The 26,369-nt window shown below is 39.3% G+C and overlaps 1 protein-coding gene across 1 annotated transcript; it reads right to left on the reverse strand.

Annotated features, from left to right (window-relative positions):
* Positions 1 to 1,336: 1,336 nt before the first annotated feature.
* LOC124551341 (NADH dehydrogenase [ubiquinone] 1 beta subcomplex subunit 2, mitochondrial-like) lies at positions 1,337 to 26,369 on the reverse strand. The gene is made up of 3 exons (XM_047126375.1): positions 26,188 to 26,369; positions 8,209 to 8,332; positions 1,337 to 1,850 (listed from the first exon to the last, which is right to left on the reverse strand). Exons 1-3 carry the CDS (start codon positions 26,292 to 26,294, stop codon positions 1,776 to 1,778), a joined length of 306 nt encoding a protein of 101 aa, XP_046982331.1. The 5' UTR covers positions 26,295 to 26,369; the 3' UTR covers positions 1,337 to 1,775.

Below are 26,369 nucleotides of genomic sequence, written 5' to 3' on the forward strand. Positions count from 1 at the left end.
AAATGAAACATTTATCAATAGCAACTGGGAGTGTCAAGTGATTAGTATATGCTGGGACATCAGCACAACATGTTTAATTGTGTGTTAATTTATTTGTGACAAGCTGATGTTCCCTGCACATTTTATTTGACACAACATCACTATGTGACTTTCAGTATTTTAACAAGCATGTACTAATAATATTACAAGATCCGATGATGACAGTGTGGATCTGTTGAAACTGGTCATAGTAATAACAAGAATTGCTAACAATCTTGGTTAACTTGATTCATCAAGGGTAATATTACTTTCAGATCACCCCCACACTGAAGCAATGTCAAAAACATTTAAATTAATGTGTCTTCTACATCAAAATATTTTGATCTGGGGACACCTCCTAGCTACCACACAATTGCAACAGTAAGCCAACTGCAATTCTGAATTGTACATTTTACATAGTTTATTTGTACTGTTATATTCACAATGCTTGATACCCTTCAAGGCAAACTTTGCTTTGCAGCACTAGATCTGAAGGTGATTTGTTCATCAGAATGAATCAAGTAATAAATAATTTACCAATCCAAATGGCTTTTTCTTTTATTATACCAACATTAGTCATGATTTTTTTAAGATAGGTCTTCAATTATGAGTTATTTGGGAGTTTTCCACTTTCATAACTGCTGTAACTGACAGTTGTAGGACATCTAATTTGAATATCTGCTACTTCTGTAAGTTGGGGCCACTTTTTCTCTACTTCTGAAGCCTCTGACATGTTGGATTTCTGTTAATATTGCCGCCACTCATACCTCACCTGTCTTTCAACAACTTCTTTGCCTCTACACTTCTGCCTCGACTGACATCTCTGCCCAAACTCTTTGTCTTTAAATATGTCTGCTTGTGTCTCTATGTGTGGATGGATATGTGTGTGTGTGCGCGAGTGTATACCTGTCCTTTTTTCCCCCCTAAGGTAAGTCTTTCCACTCCCGGGATTGGAATGACTCCTTACCCTCACCCTTAAAACCCACTTCCTTTCGTCTTTCCCTCTCCTTCCCTCTTTCCTGATGAGGCAACAGTTTGTTGCGAAAGCTTGAATTTTGTGTGTATGTTTGTGTGTGTATCTACCTGCCAGCGCTTTCGTTCGGTAAGTCACCTCATCTTTCTTTTTATATATAATTTTTCCCACGTGGAATGTTTCCCTCTTATATATATATATATATATATATATATATATATATATATATATATATATATACCTTCAATTTTCACAGTGTATACTTGGCGTTACCCACATATATCCCTGGATTCTTCCATCACCCACCATATTAGAGAAATAATTACATAAGTAGATGCTTTTCAATTCAAATATGAATATCCATTTACTTTTCTTCTCTTTTTTTTTTATTAACATATCACAGAACAAACATGCTATTTATTCGGGAGCACCTTGTTCTAACTTTGCAGTGTTCATCTAGCGGAAGTGCATTTTTCATTCTTGTAATAATTTTACAGATATGCTGAAATATATGCCATATATTTTTAAAGCAAAACTGATTCCACACCATTATTTTAGTTGCATCCAAACTGTCTTTATTAAACCCTCAGATAAAAATGGAAGTGTGATTCACGCTTTACTCGAAAAGTCTGAGAACGTGCATTACATATCCAAATTATGTTTGCAAGAGCTCGCAGACCAGACTGAATACATTACAATTTACACTTTATATACAAATTCACAAACAGTTCTTGATCTATATAAATAGAAATAAATTCTGCAGCACTAAAGAAACAATTCTCGTTTATTCCTCTTCATCTGGTGGTATGCCTAGCTCTTCGTCTGTCCATTTTGATGGATCAGGATATGGAAATTCGCCCTGTAAACAACAAAGGAAAGTTGGTCACATATGTTATTTTATCTATGAAGGCAAATTCAAAGAAGATACTTAAAATAAGAATAACAGCAGGTAAGCAAACATTACATGTAATACAATGGTCAGTGACACTTGCAAGATTCTTATGCAACATTCTCTTGAGCAGTTTAGAGTGACAGGTGGAATCTGGGGAATGACTTAAGCTAAGAAGGGTATACAACAAGACAGTACATCAAATTAATCAAATGGAAAAATTGATTATTTCATTCCACAGATAACAGAGGCTGCAGTTAATCTTTTGCCCTTTTTAAACATCATCATTTTGCTACTGTCACATTGCAGATGAAGACCATTCAAAGGCAATTGAAATCATGTTGACTTTGCAAGTTATGTGACAGAATTGCTCTTCAGTATTTGTCTTTGTAGGCAAATTGTGTAGTACTGCCGACAGACATGTCAAAGTGAGAATGACACACTACCTAGCATACTAATACTCCCTTTCTTGGGAAGGAGAGAGGGATATGCTGGGAAGATTGAAAAGGGAGGGAAAGTCACTCAACACACCTAGATGAGAGGAAAAATCTAATGTTCCAAAAGCTGGGTAGTGAGTCACTTTAACATTTATATTTGACTATCAGCAATACAATATCTGATCAAAAGTATCAACACACCTATTAGTGGATATTAATATGGGGTTTGTCCACCCTTTGCCTTTGTGACTGCTTATACTCTGCTGGGGACGCTTTCAGTAAGGTGTCTGAATGTCTGTGGAGCAATGGCAGCCCATTCTTTCTCAAGAGCTGAAACCAGAGAAAATGGTGAGTCTGACATGGGGCAAGAGTGAAGTTCAGGCTCTAAATCATCCCAGAGGTGTTTCATTGGATTCAGGTTGGGACTGTAGGCAGGGCAGTCAAAATAAGAAATATTATTGTCCGTAAACCATTGCCTCAAGAACCTACTTTATGACAGGGTGTACTGTCTTGCTAATACAAACAGTAACTGCCTCCGATCTGTTCCCCTACAGTAAGCAGTGTTGTACAATGTGGTCATACACTTCCGCATTCAGCATTTTCTTTGGCACAATATGGGGATTACAACCCAAACCACAAAACACACCCCCATATCATACTCTACCGATACCTCCACTGTACTTCAGTTGGCACCACAGATGGAAATCCAAATCCTTCCACCCGAGTGCCACATGGCATAGTGTGTTTCATCACTGCAAGTCCATTGCTTCCACTCATTCAATGTCCAATAGCATTGCTGTTTACATGATGATGTATTGTCTAGCACTGACTACAGAAATACACAACTTACAAGGAGCTGTCAGATGACTGTACTCAATTCTTTTGAACCCCCTACAAATGCATGAGGCCCACTTGGTCTTGGTTTACCTGTGGTTTTTCTCTTTGCATTCCCACTTCACAAGAACATCACCAATGGTTGACTTGAGCAGCTTTAGAAGCGTGGAAACATCTCTGATGGATCTGTCACTCAGGTGATATCCAATGATCACGTCAGAAATTATTAAGCTCTCTTGGCCAAACCATTCTGTTGTTCTGTTCTGACAACAAAGTACTCTCTGCCTCCTTTTACATTGGTGAGACTGCATTAGATAGTGGTGTCTCACACACCGTTGGGTGGCTTGCGGAGTATCAATGTAGATGTAGATACCTTTAATCAGACAGTGTCCTACACATTTTGCCTCCTGAAGGTAAGTACTGGTCGTCAAATCTGTCTTGATTTATTCATTTTCTCAAATGAATTTACCTTCAACACAATTAACTGTTGATGGTGTTGGGACAGCAACCAGCCACAATTTTACTTTCAGTTACTTTATTCAAAGGGTACTGTTACCAGTTTCGAATCATTATGATTCATTTTCAGACGGTTTCCATGCTTTCCTTACAACATGTGGAGCGTAGGGAAGGCAAATGGTCAACTTCGCTTCATTGGGAGAATTTTAGGAAAGAGTGTTTCACTTGTTTAGGAGACCACATATAGAACACTGGTGCATCCTATTCTTGAGTACTGTTCTAGTGTTTGGGAAACGTACCAGGTCGGATTGAAGGAAGACATTGATGTAACTCAAAGGAGGGCTGCTAGAGTTGTTACTGGTAGGTTCGAACAAAACTTCAGTGTTATGGAGATGCTCCCTGGATGAAAAGCAGCATTCATTTCAGGAAACACTGTTGAGCAAATTTAGAGAACCTGCATTTGAAGCCAACTGCTGAATGATTCTGCTCCCACTAACATACATCGCACGTATGGACCATGACAATAAGATACGAGAAACTAGGGCTCATACAGAGTCGTGCAGACAGTCACTTTTCCTCACTCTATAAGTGAGTGGAACAGAAAGGGAAATGACAAGTAGTGGTACAGGGTACCTTCCGCCATGCGCCTTATGGTGGTTTGCGGAGTATCTATGTATATGTAGATATATAGGTTCACATCCATTTTACTCTTTTGTTAGTGTTGGCAACTTCTGTTTGTCTGCCTCTTGCCACTTAGTATCTATGTAAGGTCAAAATTGTGATTGTGGAAATTAAGTAACACTGGGCCTACAAGTAGGTCATACTTTTTCAAAGAACTGGAATCTGTGAGGTACAATATACAAGTCAGTGTAAACAGTCCAGTCAAAAAACAGGCAGTGAAAGGGAGAGGAAGTGAGGCATCACAATCATTGAGAGTTGCTTCTTGTGTGCTCTGCGAATGAGTGTTTTGATATTAGCTGGTCACAGCCACAATTATTAGTTTTGTTAAAAAAGACAACTGTTGGAACTGCACGTTTCATTATCCTGTGTATGATAATTTTCATCCAAACTCTACATCCTACCAACTTGGAGGACTTTAATTATTTTGGGACCTCATATAAGGTCTCATGCCAAGACCCCATAAATGAAGAATTTTATCCTTCTTCGAAGATCCAACAAGAATTTAATCTTACTTGTTACCACTAAGTGAACCATTTGCACCACACATGAGATCAAATAGGCTAGTAAACATGTTTGCTAAGGATATGCAAAGTAAGTGTTTGCAAAATAAACTAATAATCATTGTAAATGTGTGTGTGTGTGTGTGTGTGTGTGTGTGTGTGTGTGTGTGTGAGTGAGAGAGAGATATATATATATATATATATATATATATATATATATATATATATGAAAGCCACCAATGTAATTGCATGAATTTTATTACTGTAGTTGGGGAAGTTACATTAATTACTTTTTTAAGTTGGCCCTGCTTGACATGGCCGTGTCTTAGCTAGACTTGATACAATGAGACATATCCGTAGTGTGATTGTCACACTGTAGTGAATGAAGATAGCCCACATCTGCCTGAAAAGAAAATAGGTGGCAAGTTGCAATTTTCAGGTAGTGTGAGAGAAAAAGTAATTAGATGTAATGCTTAATGGAAAGGGGTGGTACTAAATATGGACTTTTTTCCCTTCTTTTCTTGACATAAACTTATAGAGCAGATAGTGGAACTTAAAATATTCGATTAACTCTGTATGCTGTATAACAACAAATAACTACTAAAAATTTAGGAAAAGAATTTTTAATGTCAGATTTTCAGGTTTTTGGCAGAGTATAGGTTGCCTAAAAGGTCTCTTATCACCAATTTTCTAGAAAATGCAATGTAATTATGTGGCTAAACTGAGACATTGTACATACATTCTATTAATGCTGTTGCTATTTCTATTGTAAAAGTATTTATGTTTTGGAAAGCTGTAAGAATGGCCATTTGCAACTGTCATTACTGAAATTTTTGCTAGAAAGCACTGCTTTTGCTACAAATAATAATTCGTTAACGAAAGGGCAAATAAATAAATAAATAAATAAAAAACAGTTCTACATTGTCATCAATTCTGGAGTTTTTGCAACCAGAATGTGATCACTGCAACAATATCTTGTTAAAGAAAGCAGAATAAACTGTTTTCAAAATTATATTCACAGTCAAATAAGTCATCATTTCAAAGAAAATCAATCTCCTGTATCAAAATACCACACAAAGCACAGCCAGAATTTTATGTAGCTGCACATCCATTATTGCTTACTGAATGTTTTTAATTGGATGGGTGACAACAGAATACAGTTGACAATTCACATGCAAACAAGAATATAAAATTTTATTGGTGCTCTTCGTCACCATTCGGGGCACATCATATTTTATGTCTTTCATGGTAATAACTTTATTTTGAAAAAAAGCAAGAAGAAGAAGAAAGGCTTTTTTTAAATATAATCTCTACCAAATTTAGTGAAGCATTTATTAAATTATAAATTTATGAGTTTCACTTGGCCAAGAGGTAAGCAGAAGGTTCTTGCTAATTAATCACACCACGGCCAGGGATATACGAGGGCTATTCGGAAAATAAGGAACAATAGATCGCGAAATGGAAACCACAGTGAAAATCAAAACTGTTTTATTTGCAACAGTTAGCTACAACTTCCAGCTACTAATCTCCATGGTTGACAATCTGACTTAGACGTTTCTTGTAGCGTTGCACCAACTTTCCAATACCCTCGTTATAGAAGGCAGCCACCAGTGCTTTCTGCCAATTCTCTATGCTGGTCTACAGCTCGCTGTCTAAGCCAAAATGTTGTCTTCATATACAGTGGTTCATGTGAGCAGAGATGAAACTCAGAGAGAGACAAATATGGGCTGTATTGTAGGTAATCAAACATTTCCCGTTGCCTTACACTGATGATGATGATGATGATGATGATGATGATGATGATGATGAAATGATAATGAGGACAACACAACACCCAGTCCCTGAGCGGAGAGAATGTTCAACCCAGCCGGGAATTGAAACCGGGCCCCTTGGCGTGACAGGCTGCCGCACTGACCACTCAGCTGTCTGGGCGGACAATGCTGCATAGCTTCAGGCGAAATTTATCACCAGGTCCTCATACTTGGCGGGAGACACTATTGTTCTAGGTATCTTTATATGCTCCCTGTGAGTTCAGAACTAAAAAGAATGACATAACGCGATCGACGGGCATGCTGGAGGCACTGCCCAACACACCTGAGCAAAACTTCATCAGATTTTCACTGTGGTTTCCATTTTGCGACCGATCGTTCCTTACTTTCCAAATAACCCTCGTACAAATGGAAAAATGTAGAGTGACAGCCTCTTTTCATCAGGGTTGCTGGGGTGTAAAGCGGAACCCAATACTTCACAAAGGACAGAGTGTTCATTCTCAGGCGTGTACTTTATTATCCCCTTCCCATTATTTGTCTCAAGACCCTCTCATAATGATACGGAATGGATCTCTTTAATAGAAGGAAGAATAAAAGGTAACACTTTAACTGTTAATTTGCTTGTGATAATCAGAGACAGCCTGTCTTCACAGTAACTAGCTTAAGTACAACTATTTATTCTTGGATGATTTCTATTTGCTATCCTACTTCCAGCCTGACGTCATTGTTTCATCAGCTACGGCTAAGTCTTAACAGGTTGGAGAAATTGTATGGTGAAACAGTTTCTATTTCTTATAACAGAAGTTTGTTTATTGACTTTAGTCTTGGTTGTTCTTTCTTTAATTTATTTAAGATAAAAGAGAAGACGCTGTTACATGTCTTAAAGAATCAATGAAGTTTCTTACCCTCATATTGAATCAGGAATTGACTTTGACGCCGCATCTGAAGTATATGAACTCACATGGCACTCAATAGTGCCAAGGTAAGAGAGCAGATATCAACTCTGTAAATGATACATTTCAATGTACTTAGGTTATCTTTCTCTTCTGATATTTGAGGCAGTGTGACCATTATATTGAGAATATTAAGACTGTGCATCATTATTGTTAACACCAGGAACTCTGGCCTACAGAAGAATTCTTGGGCCACAAAAGCACATTCAGACATGGTAATAGGATTGCCAGTACCAACCAACCTCCATCATGCAGTTGTTTTAATCAATGACAGCTTGCGCACTGCGTTTAAATGCTTTTCATTTCATATGGTTAGTATGTTTGCAGAGGAAAATGTTCTGACAGGGAGGAAGTTTTATGGCAAAACACAAATGTATATAGAATCTGCTTGGGAAACCTAAAACTCAAACAAAGTATACATTCAGTACCATTACTACTATTACTGTGATACTGCTGTGACTTTCTTGTACAGAAAACCAAACATTAAAAAAAGTCCTGCTTATAATTGTACTGCATAATAGTTAAAACTATTAATGCATAAATGTGTTTTCTGGCAAGTCAAACTTGGACTTCACAAACATAATACAACACACAACATGTATTATTTTCTTTTAGTAAATCAGTGCAGATGTAAGAACCAGTGTCAAAAGCAAAAAAGGAAGGAACAGTAAAGAAATTTTGAGCAGAAATAGTCTTACTGTAATATGCTCTGGTTCATGCCAAAGGTGCCACAGGATCCACCACCACATGTAGGCTCCGACTGCTTCTGCTAAGAATATTGTAATTTTTGCATGTGGTTTTGGAGCTGATCGGTATACATATCTGGCAACATATAAAGAAATGTTACTAAACATATATTTATACTGTATATCCACACAGTAGTATTAAATAAGTAAAATTAAAACAAAGTTTAGGCTATATATAGTAGATTTTGATGTTTTGGTGCATTGCACTTTATTCTGACCTCTTTTTGTACACACAGTGTCAAAATGAGAGACAGTACCAATAGGTAAATCACAGAGCACACAAAACTTTTAAAAAGTAGTCTGCATGCCAAAGAAAGTCAAAATATTTTTTATTTACAGTGTTGGGGCAACAAGAAGTAACACAGGCTGTTCTTCAAAGACCTGTTGGATAAAAGTTACAGAAAATCTTGCATTATTTTTTGATTCCACAATAACACAAACAATGCTCAAATATAAGGAGTTTTCAAATTAAACGGTATGAAATGTTGCAGCAACCACACCACTGGAAATTTGCTTATGCTGCTGTGGGATAATGTAGCGAGACATCTAGGAGAGTGAAGTAAGCGTCATCACCCACCCCTAGAAACTTTGAAACTGTACTCTCAGCAGGCAAGGTGATGCTCACTGTCTTTTTTGAAGTCAGAGGTCCAATACCCATCAAATTCCTCGAGCACTGAAAAACCATTAACAGTGACACATACTGTAAGACACTCCACAGCTTACGCGAGTCCATTATGAGCAAACAGCCTGAAATGATCGTGTAGGGAGTGATTCTGCTCCATGATAACATGTGTCCACACATCTCTCATGTCACACAAAGTGCAATGGCCAAGTTCAAGTCGGAGCAACTCGAACATCCCCCTCAAGATCCGATATGTCGCCCTGTGACTTGCACGTGTTTGGTCCGCTAAAAAATGCATCTCAACGGGAAACATTTCAACTCTAATGATGAACTGAAGGACACAGTGGAGTACTGGCTCCTGTCCCTACCACAGGGATTCTGAGAACAAGAAAGCCTTTGGCTCAACAAACAGTGGGATAATTGTGCTCAGCCTCTGGTGATTACTTTCGAATAAAGACTGCAATTATATCTACATTCTTGTTTTATATCTATTCTTTTGAATGCCCTTCAAATTATATAAAAAACTTAAGTAGATTATGGAAAAACTCTTCTGAAAAAAAAAAAAAAAAAAAGGGTAATGCAACATTCTGGCAACAGACGTTAAATTTCTGTATGTCAACCACTTAAATAAACAGGTAACAGAATGTTTATTTGGTGGGTAAGAGTTTACCCACTTACTCTCACTGAAATCATTACGAATGAAATAGTAGATGGGACTCTGTAACATACTTTCTAAATTAGATAGATCCAGTTTAGGTTGAAAGGTGACAATCTGGTTGAGAATTGGTGAAGCCAATGAATGTGAATATTAAATAAAGGTTGTGGTAACAAAGTGGCCTGTAACATATATTAGATAATGGATGAGCATTTTGATGTGTATTATGTACATGTTGGTGTTGCGGTCTTCAGTCCAGAGACTGGTTTGATGCCACTCTCCATGCTAATCTATCCCTTGTAAGCTTCTTCATCTCCCAGTACCTGCTGCAGCCTACATCCTTCTGAATCTGCTTATTGTATTCATCTCTTGGTCTCCCTCTATGATTTTTACCGTCCACGCTGCCCTCCAATACTAAATTGGTGAATCCTTGATACCTCAGAACATGCCCTACAAACCGATCCCTTCTTCTAGGCAAGTTGTGCCACAAACTTCTCTTCTCCCCAGTTCTATTCAATACCTCCTCATTAGTTATGTGATCTACACATCTAACCTTCAGCATTCTTCTGTAGCACCACATTTCGAAAGCTACTATTCTCCTCTTGTCTGAACTATTTATCATCCATGTTTCACTTCCATACATGGCTACGCTCCATACAAATACGTTCAGAAATGGCTTCCTGACACTTAAATCTAAACTTGATGTTAACAAATTTCTCTTCTTCACAAATGCTTTCCTTGCCATTGCCAACCTACATTTTATATCCTCTCTACTTCGACCATGGTCAGTTATTTTGCTCCCCAAATAGCAAAACTCATTTACTACTTTAAGCGTCTCATTTCCTAATCTAATACCCTCAGCATCACCCGACTTAATTCGTCTACATTCCATTATCCTCGTTTTTCTTTTGTTGATGTTCATCTTATATCCTCTTTTCAAGACACTGTCCGTTCTGTTCAACTGCTCTTCCAGGTCCTTTGCTGTCTCTGACAGAATTACAATGTCATCGGCGAACCTCAAAGTTTTTATTTCTTCTCCATGGATTTTAAATCCTACTCCAAATTTTTCTTTTGTTTCCTTTACTGCTTGCTCAATATACAGATTGAATAACATCGGGGATAGGCTACAACCTGCCTCACTCCCTTCCCAACCACTGCTTCCCTTTCATGCCCCTCGACTCATAACTGCCATCTGGTTTCTGTACAAATTGTAAATAGCCTTTCGCTCCTTGTTCTACGTACATAAACTACAAAAAAAATACAAAGCAGTGTCCACTATGTAACTTATCGAATTCTGAACTAATTGTAAGTGTAGATTACATGCAAAAATGACAAAATAAGCTTCATCCACAAAAGTACAAATTAACATCAGATTTCATATGCTTCAGATCTGCTTACTGTGAGGCTTATTCACAACTACTCCTTTCTACTTCAATAGTGTTGTTTGAGAGGCCATAGAATTCAGACTAGGGACCATCTCCTCAACCAAGATTGCAGGTATAATCTTATCAAGGCTTGGGAACCAGCACTGAGTTTAATTAAGAAGACTCTCAGCAAACAAAACAACCTGGTGACCTGGGCAGACAAAGCACTTATAACAGCGTTACAACAGGCACCGACACCAGCGTTTCCACGTCCACTGATTCACAGGCTCAGCCTGCGGTAGGAACAGCTGGCTGGGGGTGAGGATACAAGTTGGCCGCTCATCCTCTGGAGTTCAGTTCATCAGCACATCAGACATCTCGCCATTGTCAGATATGTTAATTAACAACACTGTCCCAGTATTTGGAAGTCTGTGACAAGATCCTGGTATGTTCATATCCCATGCCATGAATCTTTGACAAACAGTGCTCTGTAACTGCTTGCTTGTTGGGATACATCACTTGAGTGTGCCTCTCATGTTCTCGTTAACAGTCTTCAACAGTGTGCACTGTCTGTTCAATACATGTCTTTCGACATTGACATGGAATCTGGTATACACCAGCCATCGACAAACCAAGAATATCTTTGACACATCTTAATAATGCTCGAGTTTTACTGGGCACGCAAAACAGTTTTTACTCGGTGCTTCTTCAATATGCATCCGATTTTTCCTGATAGTGCACCAGTGTACAGTATAAAGGCAGTGGCTGCCTCGTCCTCCGTGACTTCTTCAGTCTTCACAGCTTGTATTGTTGTGGTAGGGCAGAGAGCATTCCTAATCTGCCATTCTGGGTACCCGTTTCTTTCAGAATACAATCCTGACATGTTCCAGGTCTTTAGGCAGACACTCGGCATCTGGGATGGTGCACGCCCTGTGTACTAGTGTTTTTAGTACCACATTCCTCTGTGAAAGGTGGTGGCAACTGTCTGCATGCAAATACAGGTCAGTGCGCGTTTTCTCCCAGTACACACAGAGGCCAAGGGTGCCGTCAGCTCTTCTCTTGACCATAACATCCAGGAATGGTAAATGTTCCTTCCATTTTGTCTCCATAGTGAATTTATGTTGGGATATGCAAGGAAGTCAAGGAGTTTGTTTCTCCCAGGGGGCCAGCATACAAACATGTCATCCACATAAAAAAAAGAAGAAGAAGAAGAAGAAAAGAAAAAGAGCACATGGGTTTCAATTTGGATTATGCCAGGGCTTCTTTGTCAAAGTACTGCATACACAAATTTGCGACCACAGGCGATAGTGGGTTGCCCTCTATGATTCCTTCCAGTTGTTCATAGAGTTCTCCATTAAATAGAAAATATGTGGTGGTCAGGACATGCCTGAAAAGTTCAGTGGCCTTCTATTTCTCACCAATAAGCTAAAGTGGCTCTCATAGATAAGCCCAGGGGAATAACAAAACACCATTGAAACTCAACAGGATAATGAATCTTTCATCATGAAGTTGTTGAGGCATTTTACAAAATTCACAGAATTGTAGATGTGATGAGTGCATTTACCAACATAAGGGCTCAGTACTTCCATCAGGTATTCTGCCAGAAAATATGAAGGCGCCCTAATGTTGCTGACATTGGGGCACAATGGCACCCCATCTGTGTGAACTTAAGGAAGTCCATAAAGTCTTGGCAGTACAAATCCTTGAGGTAATAGATTCTTTGTGATCTCCTCCAGTAAATCCGTGTCCTTGAGAAGAGCCCTAGTCTTGTTCTCCATCATCTTTGCAGGGTCAGCATTGATCTTCCTATAGGAGTCATCATCTAGCAACCTCTGCACCTTCTCAATGCAGCCATAGTGGGAAAGAGCAACAGTGGTTTTGCCTTTGTCTGCAGATAAGACAACAATCTGAGGGCACACTCCTAGGTCCTGAATACCCCCCCCCCCCCCCTCTCTCTCTCTCTCTCTGCTGGTAATGTTCAACTTCATGGACTTAGTTTTCATCAAAGCATGGCTGGTTTCACGACATACTTCTTCAGCTTCTTCAGCCGGTAGTAGCACCGTAAACTGTTCAACTGCGCCAATGATGCCTGCAACCAGTACGAACTTAGGAGTGGGAACAAAATTAAGTCCCTTCTCTATAACAAACTGCATTGTCACTCAGCTCCATGTCAGTCAGATTGATAACCACCTCACATGGGGCCTCCAGTGATGGTTTGTCAAAAAGATGAGATAATTTTGATAGTTAAGGTCTTGTGGCCTTCCTATGGGCAGAATCACCTGCCACCCTGGTAACACTAAGTCCAGTCCCAGATCCCGGAATTAAAATAATTGACCAGTTGTAAATGTAGTCTAAACAGTTCCTGGGAGTTGTACTCAGGATTTTGATGGGTAAAGAGCACCCTCCACGTAGCAAGGCAAGGCTGACCTGCCTCTTAATTCTCCTGGTTGTTGCAGAGTCGATGCGATGCGTGACTTTAGCAAAGTTTCAGAAATGCAAGAGCACTCAGCAAATGGCATCTTTGGTGGTACAGCTGGTCAAATTTCTTCAAGCTATGATACATCTCCTCCCCCATAAAGGTACATGATGTGACTCTTCAGTTTCATCCAGCATATTTGTCAGCCAAACAGTCCACGTGTGTACTGCCAATTTAGTGTCCAACAGTCACAAGGTTTTGATGATCGGACTTGTCTCCATCGAACTGAGTTTCCGACAGAAACGTTAAGCTCTTATTTGGGTAAATGCCCTCATCATATCTGCAATTTTGTGGATTTTGTAAAAGGCCTTGACAACTTCAGGATGAAAGACTCGTATTCTGGTGAGTTTTGACACAATTTCATTATTCCCCAGAATGCCTCAAAGACAGTCACTAGCGCTTATTGGTCAGAAATTTGACGAGAAGGCCATGCATGACGTTTTCAGGCACGTCCTGACTTCCACGCATTTTCTGTTTAATGGAGAACACTATGAACAAACGGAAGGAGTAGCAATGAGTAGCCCACATTGCCTGTGGTCACAAATTTGTATATAAACTACCTCGAGAAGAAAGCCCTGGCATTAACCAAATGGAAACTCACATTTTTCTTTCCTTTATGTGGACGACATGATCATCGTCTGGCCCAATGGAAGGGACAAACTCCTCGACTTCCTTACACATTTGAACTCTGGACCACTGTATGTATCGGAAGAAAATGCACACTGACCTGTTTTTGTACACAGACAGCTGCCACCACCCTTCACACAGGAATGGGATGATAAAAACTCTAGTATACAGGACATGCACCATCTTGCACACAGAGAGTCTACTCCAGGAGCTGGAACACCTCAGAACTGTGATCCAAAAAAATGGGTATCCAGAATGGCAGAGATTAGATGTGCTCTCCACCCCATCACAACAGTACAACTAGTGAAGATGGAAGCAGTCATGGAGGAAGAGGCAGCCACTACCTTTATATCGTACACTGGCACACTATCGGGAAAAATCAGATGCATACTGAAGAAGTACCGAGTAAAAATTGTCTTTTGCCCACCCAACAAAACACAAGCACTATTGAGAAATGTTAAAGATGATCTCGGTTTGTGGAGGGTCAGTGTATGCCAGTTCTATGTCAATATGGAAATACATGTATTAGACAGACATGGCACACTGTCAGATATCATTACCAAGAACAAAGGAGACACACTCGATCTGATGTATCCCAACATGGTCGCAGAGTACTGTTTGCCCAAGACTTTTCCAATAGAGTACAAACATGTTCCACAAAAACACGGGAGAACTGCCGGATATCAGTAACGTTCTGCCACGATATTTCGGCACAGAGTCTTCTGGCCATCTTCAGGTGAATGCCACTGTAGTAGTACTGGCGAGTACGCACTGAGCTCTGCTATTTAAAGCCTTCTGAGGTGACATTGCTGATGCGCTGCTCAGTGTGCGTGTTCATAACGGCTCCGTGCGCTGCGCCTCGCGCCCTTCACTGTGAAAGCCTGGCATATCAGTATCAGGTCAATTTCCATCTTTATGCAGATAACTACGTCGACTACAAAGTTTCTCTATAACAGGATTCCAAGCAGAGTTTAGCTGATAACCGCTATCTCGATTGATGAGAGTCTCGTTGTCAGACAATCTTATTTCCACAGATTCATTGATAATCAAGCTCCAAAAGTTTGATGTATGGGCCAAAATTTTTGTGTCATCGTAATTCATGGAATGGTCTGTGGAAATACAATGTTCGGCGATTGCGGACTTGGTGGGTTGGAGAAGGCGAGTATGCCGTTGGTGTCGTTTGCCCTATATATGATTTGCCGCATTCACACGGAATTTTGTAAACACCTGGTTTACGCAGGCCCAGGTCGTCTTTAACGGATCCCACCAGTGATGAAATTTTGGAAGGAGGACGAAAGATGACTCTCACTTGATGCTTTCTCAATATTCTGCCTATCTGTGAAGAAATATTCCCAATAAATGGTAGATAAACAGTCGACCTGAAAGCCTCTTCCTCTTCCTTGTTCCGTCGTTTGTAGGTCTTCATCACTCTGTTCACTTGCCTAGGTGAAAAACATTCTTCAAAAATACTTTTTGCAGGTGTTCCAGTTCCGCTTGAAGACTGTTGGCGTCAGAGATAGTATGGGCACCGTGGACCAAGGTTTTGAGAACGCCCATTGTTTGTGCTGGATGGTGGCAACTAGTAGCTTGTAGATATAGGTCTGTATGAGTGGGCTATCTGTACACCGAGTGGCCAAGTGTGCCATCACTCTTCCGTCGCACCAAAACGTCTAAAAATGGCAGACAACCATCTTTCTCTATCTCCATGGTAAACTTTATGTTTTCATGTATGGAGTTAATATGACGTAAAAATTCTTGGAGACGGTCCAGACCATGAGGCCACACTATAAAAGTGTCGTCAACGTACCGCCAAAATACTGTCGGTTTAAAAGTGGCAGAGTCGAGTGCTCTCTCCTCAAAATCCTCCATAAAAAGATTGGCCACCAGGGGAGACAGAGGACTCCCCATGGCGACACCATCAGATTGTTCGTAAAATTCGTTGTTAAATATAAAATATGTAGAGGAGAGAGTGTGCTCAAACAACGCTGTAATGTCTGCACCAAACATATTGCCAATGAGGTGTAGTGAGTCCACCAGAGGCACCTTTGTGAACAGTGAAACCACATCAAGACTGACCAATAAGTCACTACTTTGCAGTTGTAGCGACTGAAGTCGACTGATAAAATCACCAGAATTCTTTATGTGATGTGCACACTTGCCTATCATTGGTTTGAGCAAAGATGCCAAGAATTTTGCTAGGTCGTAGGTGGCTGCTCCGATGTTACTCACAATTGGACGTAATGGCACATTTTCCTTGTGGATCTTAGGCAGTCCATGTAGTCTAGGTGGAACTGAACTGTTTGGTTTCAGTCTCTTGACAACCTCCTTCGGTAGAGAACTATTTGATAAAAGTTCTGCTGTTTTTCGCACTACTCGGCTCGTGGGATCCATCAATTTTGCGATACGTTGAATCACAAAATAAAACACTGATCTTATTAATATAGTCAACCCTTGGCATGAGGACAGTAGCGTTTCCTTTGTCAGATTTTAAGGTTACTGTATCCACATCTGCTCGTAAGTTACAGAGGGCTATCCTCTCCATGGGCGAGATGTTATTCTTCATTGGTGCACCCCTGGTCAATACACGGCAAGAATCTCGACGAACTTCCTCCACTTCATCTGTATCAAGACGGCATACAGCTTCTTCGATGGCACCGATGAAATCCACTAGTGGCGGTGAAACAGGTGTGGGAGCAAAATTCAGTCCTTTTGCAAGCACAGACAGAGTCGTGTTACCTAAAGTTTCTAAAGTTTACAGCGATGTTCGAGCACACTCTCTCCTCTACATATTTTATATTTAACAACGAATTTTACGAACAATCTGATGGTGTCGCCATGGGGAGTCCTTTGCCTCCCCTGGTGGCCAATCTTTTTATGGAGGATTTTGAGGAGAGAGCACTCGACTCTGCCACTTTTAAACTGACAGTATTTTGGCGGTACATTGACGACACTTTTATAGTGTGGCCTCATGGTCTGGACTGTCTCCAAGAATTTTTACGTCACATTAACTCCATACATGAAAACATAAAGTTTACCATGGAGATAGAGAAAGATGGTTGATTGCTATTTTTAGACGTCTTGGTGAGATGTAAGAGTGATGGCACACTTGGTCACTCAGTGTACAGAAAGCCCACTCATACAGAGCTGTACCTGCAAGTTACTAGTTGCCACCATCCAGCACAAACAATGGGCATTCTTAAAACCTTGGTCCACCGTGCCCATACTATCTCTGATGCCAACAGTCTTCAAGCGGAACTGGAACACCTGCAAAAAGTATTTTTGAAGAATGGCTTTTCACCTAGGTAAGTGAACAGAGTGATGAAGACCTACAAACGACGGAATGAGGAAGAGGCTTTCAGGTCGACTGTTTATCTACCATTTATTGGGAATATTTCTTTACAGATAGGCAGAATATTGAGAAAGCATCAAGTGAGAGTCATCTTTCGTCCTCCTTCCAAAATTTCATCACTGGTGGGATCCGTTAAAGACGACCTGGGCCTGCGTAAACCAGGTGTTTACAAAATTCCGTGTGAATGAGGCAAACCATATATAGGGCAAATGACACGAACTGTGCAGGAACGCATTGTGGAACACTAACGGCATACTCACCTTCTCCAACCCACCAAGTCCGCAATCGCCGAACATTGTATTTCCACAGACCATTCCATGAATTACGACGACACAAAAATTTTGGCCCATACATCAAACTTTTGGAGCTCGATTATCAATGAATCTGTGGAAATAAGATTGTCTGACAACAAGACTCTCATCAATCGAGATAGTGGTTATCAGCTAAACTCTGCTTGGAATCCTGTTATAGAGAAACTTCGTAGTCGACATAGTTATCTGCATAAAGATGGAAATCTACCTGATACCGACACGCCAGGCTTTCACAGAGGAGGGCGTGACGCGCAGTGCACGGAGCTGTTATGAACGCGCACGTTGAGCAGCGCATGAGCAATGTCACCTCAGAAGGCTTTAAATAGCGGAGCTCAGCGTGTACTCGCCAGTACTACTACAGTGGCATTCACCTGTAGATGGCCAGAAGACTCTGCGCCGAAATATCGTGGCAGAACGTTACTGATATCCGGCAGTTCTCCTGTGTTTTTACGGAACAATCAGTACGCCGGGAAAGCTTTAAACATCACGGAGTACAAACATATCAGAATGTTTACACAGACTTCCAAATACTGGGACAGCATCGTTAGAGGGGCTGTAGAAATTTGCACCAGGGATGATTTCATTAACCGAGATTGTGTCTATAATCTTATCAAGGCTTTGGAAGCAGTAATGGGTTTCATTACGGAGACTTTCAGCAAACAAAATGATCTGGCAACCAGGACAGGCAGAGCATACTCATGAATGCTACCACAGAAGCCGATGCTAGCATCTCAACATGCGCTATCAGGCGGCCGCATTGGGTACGCCCTGCATGGGAGAGGATATAAGTTGGCTGTACATCCTCAGGAACTCAGTTTGTCAGCACCTCACAATGACGACATGTCTGATCCCTGAAATGTCGAGCCCGCTGGACACTACAAACTGGCATTACAACGATAGTCTGTTCAATTGACAAATACGCTGGGAAAAACTGAAGAAGCACAAACTTTCTACTGATTAACGTCATCAAAATGGCATCAATGGCAAACAACCAATCAAATTATAAATTCTTAATGTTACAGTCAACATTTTGAATTTATAGCCTAATGCAATCTGTGATCTTGTTGCTAGATTTTATACCAAATTTACTGAAATAAAGAAATTTCATAAATTATGTGGTAAATGGCACTGCTATGTAGAGTTTTAATAAGTGGATTAAACAAATATTTTTAATTTTATCGGGGGGCAAATAAATAGCAGATTCAAGGAAGTCTCTTTAGAAGCGATCAGTGTATTAAAATCAGAAAGCATTTTAAAAAGTTTTAAAAATCCATCTACTGCTACTAAGCTTAATCCTGCCTGTAATATCAAAACTGAATAGAAGATTACATCTCGATTTTATTACTGATGCTTTAACTACCATAAGAATAAGACAGTTTTAACAATTCTATTTTTCAGACGGCAGATTGCCTAACTGTGAAACTTCATGATATTGAAAAGTTTGGTGTACTATCTGCACCCTTACGAAACCACTGCCGTGTCAACTTGACTGCAGAGTGAAAGACTTCACAGAGTATTAAACCTCTGACTAGAGCTTAAGCACTATTCCCTCAATCTTTACTCTGGCTGCTAGGACTATGGGATAGCTAGGCACATGCAGCAAGGGAGGTAACATGTCTGGTGAAAACGACCATTACAAAATGGTGCGTGACAATGGGTGCTGCCGATTCATGATAACACATATTTTCATATTGCAAATTTCGGAATGCAGGAGAGTTACACCATCTCAAGTGGAATCACTCGAGTACCCACCCTACAGTCCTGATCCATCCCCATATGATTATCATATGCCCTCGATCTCTTAAAACAGCCTTGAAGGGTCAACTATTCTTATTGGATGAGGATGTGCAGCACACAATTATAGACTTCTTCATACAGCAGGATATGGTGTTTTAGTAAATGGGTGTCTTCAACCTGGTGCACTGATGGGATGACTGCCTCAAAGCTCATAGGGATTTTGCATCATTGGTATACCAATTCTGGATTGTACGACCTTTGAATGGAAACTTTTTGATCACCCCTTATACTTCACGTACATCACATCACAGTCTGACAGTTGATATCAGGAGTCCAATAGTTTATGTGAACAGCCCACAGGTACAGGGAAGAAGTACAACAAAACAAAAACTACAACCCAATTAGTAACAAGTTCAAAGATATTAAGCTCCAAAGGGCCAACCATTTGCTGATAATTATCTGAAGGTAAGACCGACATTCAGACACCTTGAGAAGCCGATAAAATCAAAGTAGAAATAAAGAAAACACTACACTTAGAAAGCTAGTCGCTAAATTGCGATGGTAAGCATATTGGTAACAAAGAATATCAGGTGTTAGTCTTCAAGAACGAATGAAGAGAAGTGAAGGTGGAAACATTAGATCTACTAAATGGGAAAGCACATACTGCTGTCAAAGGAACAACAGCTGTTCTCAAAGAATACAGTTTACGGACGAGTGTAAAGATGACTGTTGCTGACGCTATGAATGTGAACACTGGAAGAATGAATGGTATCATAATTCAACAAAGACAGCTTGCTCAAAAGAAACTAGGAGAACCACAATTTATTATCTGGACACCATGTTCTTGGCAGTGCGCTTCACATAATAACGAATGGTGAACTTGGAGGAAATAACACTTTCACCAAATATCGAGAATCCATTCATCCCAGAACTTGGCGAGAATTATGAGCAACTCAAGATGAATTTTTCAGAGTATTCAAGATGAGATTACTGAAACTTTGGAATGGGGTTGTGATATGAAGAAACTGGAAGGTTTCCCAAGTAGTCCAGTCAAATTGCAGATATACCTTGCAAAAGGTGGGGTAGAAGAGTTTATTTTTTCAACTCGTTCATATGGTTGGAAAGATTAGAAAACCGAGTTTTGCCAACAAAATTTCGCGTGGGAAAACTTTCTGCAGTCAAAAAACTTAGAAAATTTCGACCTTTTTCAGTTTTTTCAAAATATCTCAGTTTCATTTGCTCCTATCACTTTAATGTCTATTTTCTTCTTTAAAGAGCACAAAATTCTCTACAAATTTGATTTTTGCCATCTTTTTCTACTCCCAATATCTAAGGCGCTACAGCGCCTAAAAAAATACCAATTTTTCAAATTTTGAGCATAGTGGCAAGATACCTTATTTTTGAACACTATTTTTTCTGTTTCTGTTTGTGTAGTATAAATACATTACACATCATGTTATATGTTGGAATTTACCACCTCACTTTCAGGTATTCAATTTCTCTGTATGCAACACGAGGATTGCTGGGCACCCAACTATTGTGATTCTTACATCACTACCTCAAGTTCACTATGGGGCACCTCTGCCCTGGTATTTGTAGAACTATAAATATAAAAATACATCATTAAGACACACACACACACACACACACACACACACACACAATAATTTGTCTCAGGAAACTGAACTATTATTAGCTGCAATAGGCTACCTAATTAAGTAGGTATTTATTCTTGTGTATAAAAGCCACGCAGTTGACATTAAAAATAAGTAGCTTTATTACAATTAAAATGCATTGTCAGTTACTAAAAAATGTTGACAGTTCTGGGTGTGCAATACTTGTAATATCGCACTTTAGCACACTTGAGACAGGTATGAGCATCATTTCCAACTTTTTGATGGGCCAGTTTCCTCAGTGTCACCAGAAATACCTTGAGTTATGGATTCAGGGTCTGTACATAGAGTTGATCCCAGATTGACCTCTTCTTTAAACAGTGAGTCAGCCTCAGCAAGTTCGTTGATTTCGTCAGCGGTTTCCTCAACATCCTCCATAACATCATCTTCACTGTCTTCATATAAAAATTTTGGCACGTTTTCACAGTTGACCCCAATACATTTCTTACAAATTGAAGAACATTTCAAACCCGCTTTTCTGCAGGAGCACGCTCCGCCACAGTTCAGCTTGCATGAGCATGAAACAATGTGAAGAAGTGCTTCAGGTGCTGGATCTTGGCTCATTATAATGGGTATTGGACCGTTGTCACTGTGATTCCAGCCACATTTCTCAGGAGGTTTCCAGTTTCCCATCCAACTTTGGACTTGTTGGTAAGTCCGCAACGAATGATGTGCAGCATCTTGTATAGGTGGCAACCGTGCAAGATTCAGTTTTCTTTTTGTGGCAGACTTGGCGAATAGCTGGTACCGCAAATAGTCTAGTGTGTGGGAACTGCTGACACCTCCACTATACAATGCGATAGGTAACCTGTTCTCCTGCTGTCATTATTTCTACACGGGTAGCATGTGGTTTATTGAACGTGCAAAGGGCTGAGGTTAGGTGTTCATTTTTCGCAACAATATTGCAGCACTTAATTTTTCCTTGACCAAAAAATGCGGATGTTGTATCACATCCGCTAAATGCGTAAGTGAACAGAACATATTCACTGTCAAACTAGTAAGTTGCAGTGGAAAACCACTTGTCTTCTGCCTTTCTTCTTCCTGGCTTTAAGAAAAATAAGTTTTCAATGCCTTGCCCCAAACCGGTCATGAGCACAAGCAGGTCAACATCATCTCCTACAATGACAACACTTCCAAAATCTTTGGTTCTTGAAAAGGCAGATGTTACAATCATAACGTCAGCATCATCTTGTGCCTGGAGCAATTCAATGCTACACTCCAGAAATTCCTTTTTAAGAAGTGTGATCAAACGCATCTTGTTTCGTTCGTTGTACAAGAACTTGTCCTGAGGGACTTGGTTCACCATCTCTGATTCAACCACAACATCAACCGAAGAATGTTTTTTGGACCTACGAATCCTCTCAGCACTCTTTGTGCTACATTTGCCTCCCTCACATGGATGCCCATCAAATACAATAGCAAATTGAGATCCAAAATGACGTTGCAGGTAAGAAACATAGCTTTGGGCTATTGACTTGAAGCAAACATTTCGAGTCCAAGTCACTTTGTGGATAAGGTACCCTCCATCAAAGACAAAAAATTTACTCGGTCCACCTGACTTCACATCTTCCACTGGAACGAAGGCCAAAGAATAAATACGCTTTTGTCTACTAAAGAACAATTCCTGCATACTTTTTCTTATAACTGATCATTAACGTCAATTGACAGTAGAAAATGTACAGCACCTGCATGCAATCGTATTACATATTGTAACGCAAATAAACTTCATGCAATCCGACGTGAATGTGTTCGTAGTTACTGAATATGATGCTGTTTGTCCTGGCCCTGCAGCAGAGTGAGATGGTACATTCCAATGAATAACATGATGAGTAATATGTTTATACCACACAAATAGAAACTGAAATAACAGTGTTCAAAAATTAGGTAATTTGCCACTTTGCTCGAAATTTGAAAAAAATGGTATTTTTTGACATGCTGTAGTGCCTTAGATACCGGGAGTAGAAAAAAAAATGGTAAGAACCAAATTTGTAGAGAATTTTGTGCTCTTTAAAAACGAAAATAGACGTCAAAGCGATAGGAGCAAATGAAACAGAGATATTTTGAAAAAACTGAAAAAGGTCCGAAATTTTCGAAGTATTTTGACTGCAGAAAGTTTTCCCATTTGTTGGGAAAACTTCGTTTTCTAACCTTTCCAACAATATGAACGGGTTAATAAAATAAAATCTTCTACCCCACCTTTTGCAAGGTACAGGCTTTTTTCTGACAGTTTCACTGGACTATAAGGTTAAGCTTCAGAAAATACCAAATGTAAGTGACACAAGACAGAACTCCCAAGCAATACAGGCTCTTTCGGCATTTGTTCTTATACCAGAGAGAAGAGACTCACTATTCCAATTCATAGGATCATCTCTTACAGATGAGCAGATCATTAGTTTAATGACCATGTGTAGCATGCACATGACTATCAGAAGCTGCGCAGCAGCTCACTGGTTCATGGAAAACCATTAAACTGTGTGAAAAAGTTTTGGAATCAAGAACCATCAAGTCTATCAGTTCTTGGTGTGCAGAACAGGCAATCAACTGTCTTCAAGATCTTAATATCTATTGTAAAATGAAGCAGAAAATTTTGTTTGCATTAATTTTGTCCAGCCAGACACAAGAGTGATTTATGATGCAACATTCATCATATTTATACTTATAAGTTAGTAGTTTTGTATTTATTTGTAATTTGTATGTCATAAATAAGAATAAAGTTTCGTAAAAATTGATTTCTTCTGGTTGAGGGTGATAATTTTCTGAAACTAAAATAACTGAATATCTTTTCATTATCCTTGAACAAAAGTTCATCAGGTTATGTCAAGACATGGGGTTACAAAAAACTCATATCCCTATAAAGAGAAGAATATTAGTTTAAAAAAAAAATTGAGGTTCATCACTATGAAACAAGAAACTACCAAAAACTAAGAACAGTTCACATGACAAGACATTACGAGAAAAGTTCAACACACGTGGGAACATACCTATTCAACTGCCTTCCAAATGATATAACCCAAATAAAGAACATTAATGCCTTGCACCACACAGTCAGAGAAATATTGTAGAAAACTCAATTTTACTCCTTAAACGAATTTTCTGTTTGTTGGAAGGTAAATTTTAAATAATTATGCATGCACAAGTAGAAAATAGACATAACTGACATGAAATTTTGATAAAAAACATGTATGCAAATTTAAACACAGGGAATTAGTCATAACTTTAAAGAATTCAAAACATTGTACAATGCCATCCATTTATTATGCTGCAATCTGTTTTATACAGACACTGAATTGTATAGTACACTACATAAATGTCATTGTGTAATGAACTTTCACCAGTGATAATATCGGAAACATGTGATAAATGCTGTAAACAACATTGCGACAATGTGAGAACAGTGGCAATTTTTTCAGTCTAAGCTACAAATCAGTGTGTCACCATGACCAGGTTTATTTAGTTCCACATTTGTTGGCTTTGCCAACCCACAACCTAACTGTCACCTTGCAACCTAACCTACACCTCGGGCAAAGCTACAGATTAGCCTGTCACCACAACCAATTTTTTTTGCTTTCATTTTTGTTGGCTTTTTTTCAACAAGCCTGTAAATATCCACACCAACAGGTAGCATCACTTTAGCCATTAGCATTCTATCAGTGATTCAAGTGGATGACTCACATTGCTTGACCCCAAACAACATGTATCAATTGAAATAGTCTACATCAAATGGCTGAATAAAATTATGTTTCTTTTGTTTTGGAACATCAGTTATGTACATTAAGAACTATGGGACTACACATTTCATATTCTCTCTTTTTGAGTTTAATTTTCTTCTGCGCTACTCTTAGTAAAATACCCTCCTCATCTGTTGTTATTAACAAACAAAAATACACTTATGTTAAATGACAATGATCCTGAAATAGCCAGCTGCAAATTTTATAACAAACCTCCATACAGCATAAATAACTGAAAAAATAATGTCTACATTCAAATAAAAACTAAGATTTCACCTGGTCTCAGCCTGTCGTCACAATGTAAATGAATTCTTGGAGCCAAGTATACACGTTAAAATCTACAAATCCATTAAAATATCATTTGTCTACAGATCCCATACAACATCATGTAATGATGTGCTGGCAACTCTAATTTTTGTTTGTGAGTAAATACAGAAACACTTTGCAGTAACATGCATGTGTATATTGATGAATCCAATTCTAGAAACAGTGACCAAAGGATGAAAAATAATTTTTAAAAATGTAATCCCCACCGTTGCAAGGGGTATTTATAATGTTGAAGTATCCTTATCACGATGTTATGACCTATGGAGTACAGTTACAGAAAATACCACTAGGATAATTCTTCTGTTTTCCACTGTCACTTGTTTTAAAGGAAACAAGAGTTGCAAGTGATGTTATATGTAACAATGTCAATTTTTTATCTGCTGGTCTGATACGAACATCTTATTCTTGTAGTGTTCTTGCACACGTTAGTTTGGTTTTTGCTATACACTTAATTGTTTCATATCACAACATAACAATGTCTTGCAGCCAACATCTGACAACTTTTTCTAGTCACATCTAAATCATGATGGCATCTGGACTTAAAACATTAAAGTTCCCGCGAACAAAATACAGATTTTGCATAAACCGTTGTCTCTATCTCGATTTCATGCTAGCGTATTTTGATGGGAGTGTATTATTTGAAAGTAAACTTGCACCAATGTTTTCTCACAGACATGAAACGTTTACCCTTGCTGGCAACCAAGTACAAAATGACTTCTTCAGAAACGGATGGTTTATTTCTCTTAGTAAGTATACATTTTCCTTGAGTTCATGAACTTCAATGGAAACAACTGTCACCAAAACTGCATGTCACAATTTCTGCTATAAAACGTAAGCCTTACAAATATACACTGCAACTGGACTAAAAGTGCATCAACAAATGAAACACTCTGCAACCTAGTTTTTCATAAACACCTGCTATACATTTTGCGATCTACAGTGAGTGACGTCTGACTATTTTGATGATAAGCCCGGAACATCGACAAAATGCTTGTAAAAAAAAATCGTCTGCTTCATTTAGAATGCCTTATTACCTGACTATCCCTACGCAAAGTTACTTACTCGCCACCGCCATTTAGAGGTGGTTTCAGCATAAACGTACGCCTCTGTATACTCTTCGAAGTTGACGCTAATCTCCGGCACAGCAACAATCCCCTAGACGAAAACATTTTCACCTCCTCCTTCTACGAGGTCATTAACAACAGACACCCAGATCTTCGGGGGACCAAAATATCAAAGATCTT

This window comes from Schistocerca americana, chromosome 1 (genome assembly GCF_021461395.2).
Source record: "Schistocerca americana isolate TAMUIC-IGC-003095 chromosome 1, iqSchAmer2.1, whole genome shotgun sequence".
NCBI lineage: Eukaryota > Metazoa > Arthropoda > Insecta > Orthoptera > Acrididae > Schistocerca > Schistocerca americana.